At 38.6% G+C, this 12,500-nt stretch overlaps 1 protein-coding gene across 1 annotated transcript in view; it reads left to right on the forward strand.

Moving 5' to 3' along the window:
• Positions 1-12,500, forward strand: part of LOC120523980 (beta-1,3-glucosyltransferase-like) — a 452,278-nt gene that overhangs the window by 119,696 nt on the left and 320,082 nt on the right. Inside the window, exon 2 of the mRNA XM_039745736.1 lies at positions 10,522-10,571. Coding sequence (XP_039601670.1) covers positions 10,522-10,571 — 50 coding nt within the window. The remainder of the gene's footprint in view (positions 1-10,521; positions 10,572-12,500) is intronic.

Raw genomic sequence — 12,500 nt, forward strand, 5'->3', positions numbered from 1 at the left:
AGTGCTAGCAACTCGGAGGAAATAGCATGAACCAACTCTAAAAGAAGTGCCAGTCCATTTGAAAGGCATACTTATGCAAACACCTACACTCACCCATTAAATGAAAACTGAATAACGATACAAAGCCAGAAATATTTTGCCACACATTATTTTATCAATCAGTCACAGAAATAAAAGCAGGCTGTTAAATTTTGGAAAAAAATGGCCATATCTTTATTGTTGGCTTGTTATTGAAGCGGTGATACCATCCACAGAAGTACACACTCCTTACACATTTGACATACTTTGTGACCAGTTTATTGATATTTTTATTAAGTGTAAAAAAATATAGTTGTGACTTGTCTGACTTATGTTAGAAATAATCTGAAATTTGTGTGAATTAGAAACCACCTAATCTAACCTAGTAAAAATGTTATTATGTTACTTTGAAGGATAAAAGAGAGTACATGCAGTGGAAGGCTTTGGTACATTATTTAGAGATCTTTTTTTAGCTGTAAGTTAACTTGCTCTTTTTGAAGTACTAGAGTAGGCTTTATAATTAATTTTACTTTATATTGTATTGCCAGTGATGGTAGAGTCCTCTAAGGGTGATTAGGAGTACTGCTATCCAGATTACCTTCACAGTGTATTCTGTATGTATACTGTATACTGTATATACTCGCTTACAGTATACATTAAGGTTGTCCACAAACCGATGAAAGTAGTTGATGTTTGTAGAATAATTTCTCCACAAAGCTTGTTTTTGTTCATTTGGAACAGCTTGTTTATCTGTGAAATTTCAACCTGATTGTGAAACATTTAGAGGTCACTTCATTCTGGACATTTTATTTGTAGTGTTACTTTGTACATACCCTTACACAGGGTTCTTAACCGGTTAAGTGAACAAAGTCAGAGAACATTCTAGTATCAAGGTGGAAATCTCAGAACATTCTAATAGTAAATTGGAAGGAACATACAGAGCCACCAGTAATAGTAACTTAGTTCAAATTAAAACAAAAAAAAATATCACCAGTTCAGAAAGAACTATGCAGTTTTAAATGCTGCTTATTAAACATTTGGTTTCTTGGAAGTAAAGCTGTTTTGGTAAATGATATTATATTAAGTACAAAATCTAATCTGTGTCTTCTCATGGAAACCTGGCTTAGTAAATCTGACAGTGTTCTAGGGGTGTGCGATATTGGCAAAAAATTATATCTCAGTATTTTCTGGGACTTTGACATTAACAATAATTAGACAATATTTTGCATCCTTTAAAAATGTTTTTGTAAAAGTCTTATTGATCTAGATTGGTCTTGATAATAGGATATTAATTGTTGCATACTAATAAGATTAATGGAAGAAACATTTAAGAAAAATAAATCATATTTATTCTTAGAATATTACTATGAGATCAAACAATGCAAGTACGAGTAAACCATTTGAAAGTGACCTACAGGATTAACACGAAAATTTACACTAAGACCAACAAAACTATTATAACGAAAGTATTTTAAACATCCACTTACTCTTAATATAAACAAGATATGAATCCTAAGGGAACAAAATATTAATCAAAACTGAAATACAGAGCATGATTATTGCAGTGTGGATAAACATGCAAACTGCTGTGCTGCAAGATGAATTGTGCAGAATATTTGCGAGAACAAAAATCTAACATACTGTACCATAGTGTAAAAATCCAAAGTTCTGTCAAATACTGCACAGGAAAAAACTATAGCATTTGTAAACGTGTTCTGTCCAATATTGCACAAAATATTATAAAAATTATAACAATTGTACATATCTACTGAGAAAACTTGAAGGTGTGCGACAGAATCACCAATCTGTCCACAGCATCTGGCTTCAGAACAGTACGGTTACATGTTACAACATTTTTTCCAGTGCTAAAAGCCCACCCAGAAGGGCTGCTTGAGGAAAAGCAGGTACTTTTTTGTACTTCTTGTGTTTTTCACTACTCAAGTTAATTTACATCGCTGACCACCCCAGGTATCATCAAGTAGATCTTAATCTCTATTTCAATGGCAGAAAAATGTGCTACCTCCCTATGTATGACTGTTTTAAATTTAAATAATGGAAGAAAAAAAATGTGTTATGGAATTGAGGAAACAACAAGACAACTTGCAAAATAAAACATGACCAATAGACATATGCTTCTCACAAAAATACAAATAATCTGGTATAATGAATTATATAATTTGGATTAGTAGTTCGTTTGAACACAATGGGACTCCATACTAGATCAATTTCACTTCATAGACGGTGAAACAAATTAGATGTTGAGCCATCTTTAACTGTAAACGATTTCTGGCCTAGTTTGCAGATTGCTGTCTTTTAAGCAACATTAGTCTTTTCAAAACATTAGTCTTGCAAAAAGTTTTGCAATTAAATCTAACGACATAGATTGTGAGGCTGTTTTATCCCCTAGCACTGTTTGCTCACTCATTTTTAGGCAGCTTCACTGGCTGAACTTGCTGACCATACACACCTCTGCGCTCGCTTTGCGCATGCACAGTAGTCTATCTGGTTAGGTTAAATGAGACAGTGAATGTGTGGACTCTCAAGGTGTATTTTTGATTGTTTTTTTCCAAAGTGAGTGACATACTCGATAATTTCAGCTCACACATTGCTAAACCAACAATTAAGATATTATCATAGACGGTACATATCATACATTCCTACACTGTTCCCCTAGCTAAGGCGTTACTGGATGGATACACATTCCATCGTAAACCTAGAGACTGTTGTTGAGGAGGAAGCCTTGGAATAATTCATTCCAAAAATTCAGGTAACTTAATTTTAAATATTCAAATAGATTCCAGTGTAATTGCAGTGCTAGTCTACAGACCACTGAGGCCATATTCGTTGTTCATGACTGAATTTGGCAACCTTTCTTCTGACTTGGCTATAAATTATGATCATAGAGTGTTGATGGGGGATTTTAATGTACACATTGATGTGGAAACTGGCAGTTTTAGCAAATGTTTTACTTATTAAATTCATTTTGTCAGATTGGCAAACTCGTAATCATAACCACACATTTGATTTAATTATAACTTACAGAGTTGAAATTTAGAATTTAATTCAATACATGCATGAAATGCATGTGTTCTAAATAGTGATATATTATTTAATCTATACAGCTCTAGGTACCTCAATCCCAGATAAACAAGGCTTAAGCTGTGAGAGCTTTTTGCTGTTTCTGTGGCGGTGGGTGGGATGGGATAGCAGGCTGCTTGCTGCTTGTGCTTATCAACACATTCATAAAACAAAAGACACTGATGGAGAGGTGCGAACAGATTTAAGGTAGGCCAGGTTTACGAGTTTTTTCGTAGGCGTTGGTAATTCTAGTGCTAAACTACAGTTAGGTAGGTGAAGAGAGTCTGCCAGCTGGTGAAAAACTAAACCTACTAATGTGTTTTTGTATTTATTCTGTACTAGCAAAATACCCGCGCTTCGCAGCGGCGAAGTACTGCATTAAAATTTTTATTAAGAAGAAAATTTAACCGTTTTAAACTGAGAGAAAATATGCCAATAATTATTTGTTAAGGATCTCTTTGTATACCATGTTGTCAGTTCGGCCCTCCGTTTGTAACATGACCAAGCTGTGCGCTGAGTTTACTCTTGAGCATGCAACTTACAGTTGGCCATGTGAACAGTAATCTTGCCTCAAATTTCACAGCTTGGATTGCTGCTGTCATAATCGGTTTGAGTTTCATGGTTTGTTTCAATTATGACAGTATTTGCAGGATTTGTTGTATTGAAGTGACATTCGGCATCTGTCAAGCGTTGTAAGCACACAGCCGGTTTCAGCGATAAAATCACATCCAGCTTTTGAGAGTGTAAACATTCATAAACATCAAAGTGTCCACTACTGAAATCGTCACCTGTGAATGTAAGATGTTTAAGAGGCATTGGCGGTTGTCGAAAGGTGTAAAATATTTGTCCATTTCGGTACACTTGAAAGCAACAACCGAACAATTCAGTGGCAGCCATCAACTCACATGCAGAACCATAGGTGAAGGGCTTAAGCATTTCATTCTTATAGTGCTCCTGTGTAGTATAATTATCTCTTGTACCGTCATCGGTCCACACCTTGAACCTGTCCCAGTCATTCAATATATAAGACACAATGTTCCTCCGGATATCAAGAGTGAGCCTGATATGGCCGTGCAATATGTAACAAAGAGAATGGAAAAGGTAGGTGGTATCTCCGGGCATGGAAACCACTCGGTAAGTGATAGTTCTTTGATCGATAGTGATTATCTCGATAGACATGGTAATGGAGGTTGGAATGATAAAGGAAATGGGTACCTGAGCAATGTAAAGTAAGTGTAAAATACCTATACAATAACTATAATTGTAATAAACAAACAATAAAACAGCGGAGAAGCCGTGGATTAAACAAAAAGGCTGTAGTTATCAGTAGGGAGACGTGAATCCCGTGGCGAAGCAAGGAAGGGAATGTAGAGACTGGAGCGACGGACGGCCTTGTATAGGCAGGCAGCCAACAGCGTGGGAGGCGTTGGGATGGGGACCAACGCGCCTCACACGATGACCGAGCTGCAGGCTATGGACATATATATATGTACGTAACTAGGATTCAGTTAGTGTTGGGAACCCGTGTACCAAATTTCTTGAAGATGGGCCCATAAGTAACAAAGACTGTTGAAAAGTTCAATATGGCGGCCGACAGTGGCATCATACCACCGAAATAAGTATGTACATTGGTTTCGGTTAGATCAGGGAAGCCACATACCAAATTTCGTGAAGATGGGGCTGTAAATAAGAAAGTTCAACATGGCGGACGTTGTTGACCGTTAAGCGTAGAATTTCGAAATGAAACCTGCTTAATTGTTGTAAGTAAGCTGTAGGGAATGGGCCTGCCAAATTTCAGCCTTCTACCTACACGGGAAGTTGGAGAATTAGTGACGTTGGAAAGTTCAATATGGCGGCTGACAGTAGCGTCATAGCGATATTGGTTTCAGTTAGCGCAGGGAAGCCGCCTAACTAATTTCGTGATGATGGGGCCATGAATAAGAAAGTTCAACATGGCAGACGTTGTTGACCGTTATGACCGTTACACGTAGAATTTCAAAATAAAACCTGCTTAACTTTTGTAAGTATGCTGTAAGGAATGGGCCTGCCAAATTTCAGCCTTCTACCTACACGGGAAGTTGGAGAATTAGTGATGTTTGGAAAATTCAATATGGCGGCCGACAGTGGCGTCATACCACCGAAATAAGTACGTACATCGGTTTTGGTTAGCGCAGGGAAGCCACCTACCAAATTTCGTGAAGATGGGGCCATAAATAAGAAAGTTCAACATGGCAGACGTTGTCGACCGTTATGACCGTTACGTGTAGAATTTCGAAATGAAACCGGCTTAACTTTTGTAAGTAAGCTGTAAGGAATAAGCCTGCCAAATTTCAGCTTTCTACCTACATGGGAAGTTGGAGAATTAGTGATGAGTCAGTCAGTCAGTCAGTGAGGGCTTTGCCTTTTATTATTATAGATTTATTAATTTATCTTTTTTTAGTTTTACATTCACAGCTGAAAATATTTGATATTGTGCAGAATAACGTTTTAAAATATTTGTCCCCCTCTTTTGAGTATTCCTCTCTCAATATAGATAGTTGAAATAACATACTCTATGATGTTGTTAACATCAGGTATGTCATACATATTGCATAAATATAGTATTGTTGCAATAGTCTGGAACCCTGTCCAAGGCTTTTTCCTGCCTTACATCCAAAGCTGCAAGTATAGGCTCCAGGTTTCCTGTGATCCTACTCTGGATTAAGCAGGTTTAGGTAGTGTATATACTGTTCCTAATCTCAGGTGCCATTTCTTTAAGTTTGTGGCTGTCCACACTCCTATTACCTGCTCTTACTCTGTTCATTAAGGGTTTACTATTTTTCTGCATGAGCTATTCAAGTCTTGCTACCCCTAAACTTGACACTTCATGCTTGTTTTTCTTTTTTTCCCTCAATATAGCTAGGTGGGGTCTGCACACTGATTCAAGCCTAAGAGCCTTGTTCTTCATTAACCCCCATGATTTTCATGATCACACCTGTCAGGACACAGTAGAATGTATTTTCTGAGTTTTTATTTCTTTTCTAGTCTTCAGGTGTCAAAATTCTGTCTATAAATTTTATGTGCCTGAGATGGAATTGGAGATCAATATGGCTAGTAGAGAATAACAAAGCCCAGTTTGGGAGATGTTTGAATGCAATAGTGAAGGCATTAATTGTAAGCACATTGTCTTGGAGTAGTAAATGTGTGTTGTAGACATTTAGAGTAAAAAACCTCAAATCTTAAAATTCATCTCAATTTCATCACAATTTGGCCAATAATGGGCAAAAGAAAAGAAAACATGAAAAGTGCCAACAATCAGGGCACATTTATTCAGGACAAATGACAGAAAATATTTAAAAAATTATAAAATTCTATAAAATTGTTCATATTCAGTATCTGGTTTTGATTATGTTTGTTTTTTTATCAGACAAAAACAATAACAGATAGTAAACCATGTTGTTTAGTAAGCTTCCAATAACATTAAACTCCAATCCAAACCCGTTAACCGTACAGTTCTGTCTGATTGTGACACAAAACTAAACTCCATAGTAGCTCTTTAACCATACCATAATTACTAAAACTAAAACTGAAACTAACAGATATAAAAACAAAATAGAAATATCATTGTGAAATAAACACTAAATTAAAACTAAAAATAGAAAATGAAAGAAAACTAAAACTAAACTGAATTTCCAAGTAAGGTTAGAAAAAATACAGAAATAAAAACTAATATAAAAAAGGCAAAACTATAATAACTTTGATCTGCAGTGGCTTGATAGCACATGCTGGTAACCCTGCCAGAAGTGAGTTGCAGTACTCCAGTTTTGAGAAGACCAAAGACTGGGTCAGAAGTTGCACTGCATACTCTGTCAGAAAAGGACTGTTGTGCAGCATGAACCTGCCTAAATGAGAAACAGAAGAAATGTAGACAGAATAAGTTAGCTGCTCATCAGTCACCAGCACAAGGATGCAAACTGACCTGGTGGGTGTTAGCGACAGTGAGCCAAGCTAGACAGAGATGGGGAGTTGAACAGACTGGCTGGAACAAGAGGCCTGGTTTTTGCCAGGTTGAGCTGTAGGTGGTGGCCCTTCATCCAGGTTGAGATATCAGTAAGACATGCAGAGACTCTAGCTGATACCGTATTGTCTGCCAGGAGGAATGACTGGTATGGCTGTGTATCATTGGCATAGCACTGATAAGAGAACCCATGCGATTGGATGATGGAGCCCAGCTAGGTGATGTACAGAGAAAACTGTAGAGGACCCAGCACTAGGGAATCCATTCCCGGGAATTCGGGAATCCCTCATGTCATTCCCGGGAATCCTGGGCTCCCAGGGATGACACAGTGCATGGGCATCTCACATGTGGAAGATTTTAAAACCTCAGACTTATTTTTTAATAAAACTACTACAATATGTTGACACCAATAAAAGGGATTTAAAAAAAAAATGTTTGGGGAGGGTATGGGCTGGATGTGGAATTGGAAGAGGATTTTTGTTCTCCCAATGTCACAGTCGAAGTGCGTTTGTCTGATCTGTCAATCTATCATTGCTATTCCAAAGAAGGAAAATGTGGAAAGGCACTTTCGAACTGTTCATAAAACTACTGAAACTGACTTCCTTCCGAAAAGCGATCTGAGAAAGAGAAAGGAGAGGGAACTAAAATCACAGTTAATCGGACAGCCGTCATTTTTCAGCGCCTTGATTTGGGGAACATCCAAAACCTCGTGTCAGAGCTGGAGACGCAATGGAAGGCGTTTGTGCAACTTGACAGCATACACTACACAGGGAAGATTGTAAATTGTCTGTCAGACTTTGACAGACGGTTTCAAGACTCAGCTTTACTTGAGCCAATTGCTACATTTAAATGCTATCCATTTAGGGAAGATGTTGAGGGTGATTCATTTGCATCAGAAATTGCAATGCTGTTTCACCGTGGGCCAAAAAATCATGCCACTTAATTATTTTCAATTATAACTCTGTTATTTCTTAATCGATTTTTACATTTTTACACGCTAAATATGCGAGCTTGGCCGTTCCCATTTTCCCGGGAATTACAGCAGTTTCATTCCCAGGAATGTGGGAATGAGAAACGTCCGGTAATCCTGGGCTCCTAGTAATCGGGAGCCCGGGAATGGATTCCTTACCCAGCACCGATCCTTGGGGTACACCAATGCATGACTGGTGTGCCTTTGACAACTTCCTTCACCAGGACACACTGTAGGATCTGTCCAAGATGTAGGACTCCACAAGGTGATGCCAAGGTCAGAGAGGGTGTCAAGCAGGATGTTGTGGTTGACTGTGTCAAAGGCGTTAGAGAGATCTAGCAGAATCAGGACTGATGACATCATGTTAGCTCTAGCGCAGCATGGCTGGTTAACCACAGTCAGTAGAACTGTCTCAGTCCAGTGGTTCCTCTTGAAGCTGGACTGGTTGGTATCAAGCAATTCACTTTGTACAAGGAAGGAAGAGATCTGTTTAGAAACAGCATGTTCAAGTCTTTTGGAAAGAAGGTACAGGAGAGAGGTTCTTGAGCTGAATGAGGTGTTAATGATATGTGTAATTGCAGGAATGAATTAAGGGGATATGGCTTGAAGCAGATGTGGGGGAATAGGATCAAATGGGCAGGTAGTGGGTTGATTGTAAAAGAGTTTGGAAATATCAGTGGCAGGCTGTGGAAAGAATGTGGAGAATGTTGGGTGTTACTTGGACGGAGGCATAAAGTATGGCAGCGAAGGTGAGAACTGACTGCTATTGGCCACCACCCTATCCTGGAAAAAGGTGTCAAAGTCATTACCAGACAAGGGTGTTGGGGTAGGAGGAGGAGGAGGGTTAAGAAGGGAAATGATAGCTGAGAACAGAGAGAATGTATCAGTGGTGCTGATAATTCTTGTCTGGTAGGACCTTACCTTGGCTTTGATGGTGGCAGGAGAAATGGATGAAAGAAGGGACTGATACGTAGCCAGGTCTGTCTGAGCTTTGGACTTCCTCCATTTCCTTTCTGCTGTCCTGAGCTCAGTCTGTTGATTGTGGAGTGCTTCAGAAAGCCATGGGCAGGGGGTCTTTAGCATACAGGTCTGAAAGAGAGAGGACAAACATTGTCAAGACAGGAAGACAGAGTCAAGCATAGGGTTACTGTGGCAGTGTTGGTGTCAATAGAGGAGAAGTGGTCAGGACAAGTGAGAGCAGGAGAAACTATTGAAGAGAAATGGGCGGAGGTGTTGAAGGAAGGACTCAGTGTGGGAAGAAGAAGAGTAAGAAGAGGGAAACAACAGAGAGAATTGAATAAAAACGTGGTCAGACGTGTGACGAAGAGTGGAAGTTGCATTAGTGGGAGTACAGATGTGTGACAGAACAAGGTCAAGCAGATTGTCAGCCTTGTAAGCGGATGGGGTGTGGAGCTGTGTGATGCTGAATGAGGAAAGACAACCAAGGAAGTCAGCAATAGAAGGACTGTTCAGGTGGATGTTCAGGTCCTTAAGAATTAGAAGTGGGCTGACATCATCTTGGAGGGAAGAGGGTAATCCATCCTGCTCATCAAAGAAGATCCCAAGAAAACCGGGGGCTTGGGGGCGATAAACAAGATGTTAATTGGAGAGGAGACAGTAATAGCATGGAATTCAAAGGTAGTGAAATAGCATACATTATCCAGAGGGGTGAATTTCAAGCACTTTGATGTAAGAATACCTGTCCCCCCACCTCTACCAGTGTAGTGGCAGGAGTGGGAGAAGTTGAAGGCAGATGAAAGTGCTGTTGGTGTTTTCTGGCTAAATCCATGTCTCTGTAACAACTGATTGATGCAGTGTCTTCATGTGTAGGGAGAGACATTGTTGGGACTGATGGCTTTATATCATTTTTGTCTCTGAAAGACCAAATGGATTTCGTGCTCAAAGGTTTGAAAGGGTGAAGAGAAGTTGGGGGTATATGGAAGAGGGATTGGGTAGGGGATTCTCAAACCTGCAGTAAAACTGCTCAGCTTATCAGCAAGAGAGGGGTTAATTTGTGGCATGTGTAGCCAGCAATTACTTTTAAATATTCCGGACAGAGGAGCAGTTATTGAGGGAAAAATTCTGATTATACATCTTCTCTTAGCATCCTTAACTGTCTTGTGTAGTTGGTATTTAGCTTTGTTGTTAACAGCCTTGCCTCCAAATTTGCAATTTTCCTCTTTAGCTATTCATAGTATTTTCACTTCCTTAGAAAACCATGGTTTGCCATTATTGTATTTGATGACTGCTTTTGTTGGAATACATTTTTCCTTAAAAGAACTGTAAGAAAGACTGTATAAAGTAACTGTGTCTGTATGCTCATCTAATCCAGCAGATGCTTTTTTTATTTCAGTTATACAGTTAATAATACAGTGTTACTTAAAATTATTAGTCAACTGAAATTTATTGTACTTTGTACATGATGGTAAAGAATCAACCATATTTTTTTCTTTTTTAGTCGCAGTTAACATTGCTTCTATGAATATTAATGAAGACAGGAATGTCAAGGTAAGATTTTACTGTCATCATGTATTGGTTTTGTGGTTTTTACTTTGCTAGTTTAACTGCCTAAATGTTTGATTGATATATGTTAGGTTTAATTCTATTGTATGTACAGTATATATTCAAACATAATCTTCTCAAAATTGGAGTACTGCAACTCAATTCTGGCAGAGTTACCAGCATGTGCTATCACAAATCAGCAAAACATACAGTACATTATTACTTACTTCTTATTCACATCAGATACCCCTTTTCCTCTTCCTATCTAGAAAGCAAGGAAAGAAAAAATTGAATATGAAGTAGTCAGAGATAGTGAAATATCCAAAAGGTTAGGATTAGTTCAGTATGTTTAGTTAGATGAGGAGACTGTTAATAAATAACTACTACATTCTACTTTGGTATTCTGTTTCACTATTGTAAACTCTTTTTTATTGAGTGTTATCAAAATGATTTTTATTAGATTTATGGTACTATATTTAGTATATGTCTAATAAATTATGTTTTAAATTAGAGATAAATGTTACTTTAATTTGTTTACGGTAATAATAGTTAATATATTATGTTGAAATTTGACCATAATTCACAGATGTGTAACATTACAGAAAAACATAACAGTTTAAAAAATTCATGAGCCTTGGTATGTGCAAGCAGGGTGATAATCAACTGTGAAACCGCCTACGGATTTACCTGTTTCTGCTCATCTATAGCTTTAACCCTTTTGCTGAATTGCGAGTTTTACTCTTCACTATATTTTCATAATCATTTTATCTTTTTTAAGATAAAGTGGGATTTCTAATGTAATAGTTTTAATCTTAAAATGATTTATTGAATGACATTAATATAATAAATGTATAATTTAGCATACAGTACATATCGCAACAAAACATTATCAGGGTCCATTTTAATTTATAAACACTTGTTAATATTTACTGTTTTTGGATTTCTTATGCTTTATGTTACTTTGTTAAACAAAATTAATAAGTTCAAGTTCAAATATATTGTTATATGTACTGAGTGAAATTCTCATTTGCGTGTCTGACTAACAACCAACATGTCACCATTCAGTGACACTTTATGAACAACCACTACTATTATTATATATATGCTAGGGGGCTTTGGCCCTTGCTTGCTTCGCTAGACCACCCTCCCCTTCACTCCCCCAGAGCTATGGAGATGCGGTTGCTCCTCTGAAATCCCTTCTTAAACGGTGATACAATGGAAAACAAATACATTTTTTTTACCTCCTCTATGCTCATTCAACTGCTGCTGCTGCCGTGCTGCGTGATCTGCATGTCCCACAGCGCTTCAAACATTTAAAACCCTGTACAGCAGCTGTCCTTTTGTCTCACTGCTTTGTCTCGCGGGACGTTAAAGTGTCTCTGAGAAAATCACGTCTCGACCCAAGATTTTTTTTTTATAATAGAGAGATGTATTATATATTATCCTCTTTAATAAAACCCCTGTGTGCGTCCAGGTGTCCGTGTGTGTGTGTCTTCTGGTGAAGTGCGCATGCGCAGGGCCACATGGCACGTGTTCAGTCTCTTCCTGTGCATTCCCTGTGCAGAGAGAGAGACACACACACAGGTGTGCGCGTGAGAGACAGACACACACACAGGTGCACGCGAGACAGACACACACACACACACACACACAGGTGCGCGTGAGACAGACACACAAACAGACACAGGCGCATGTGAGACACACACACACACACACACGCGAGACACACACACACACACACACACACACACACACACACACGAGACAGACACACACACATACACACACACACACACACACACACAGGTGCGTTCGAGACAGACACACACACACAGGCGCGAGAGAGAGAGATAGGCAGACAGACACTCACACAGACACAGAGGCGCACGCTTAAGAGAGACACACACACACATGCAGGCCCACGAGAGAGAGACA

This window comes from Polypterus senegalus, chromosome 2 (assembly GCF_016835505.1).
Source record: "Polypterus senegalus isolate Bchr_013 chromosome 2, ASM1683550v1, whole genome shotgun sequence".
Classification (NCBI taxonomy): Eukaryota; Metazoa; Chordata; class Cladistia; order Polypteriformes; family Polypteridae; genus Polypterus; species Polypterus senegalus.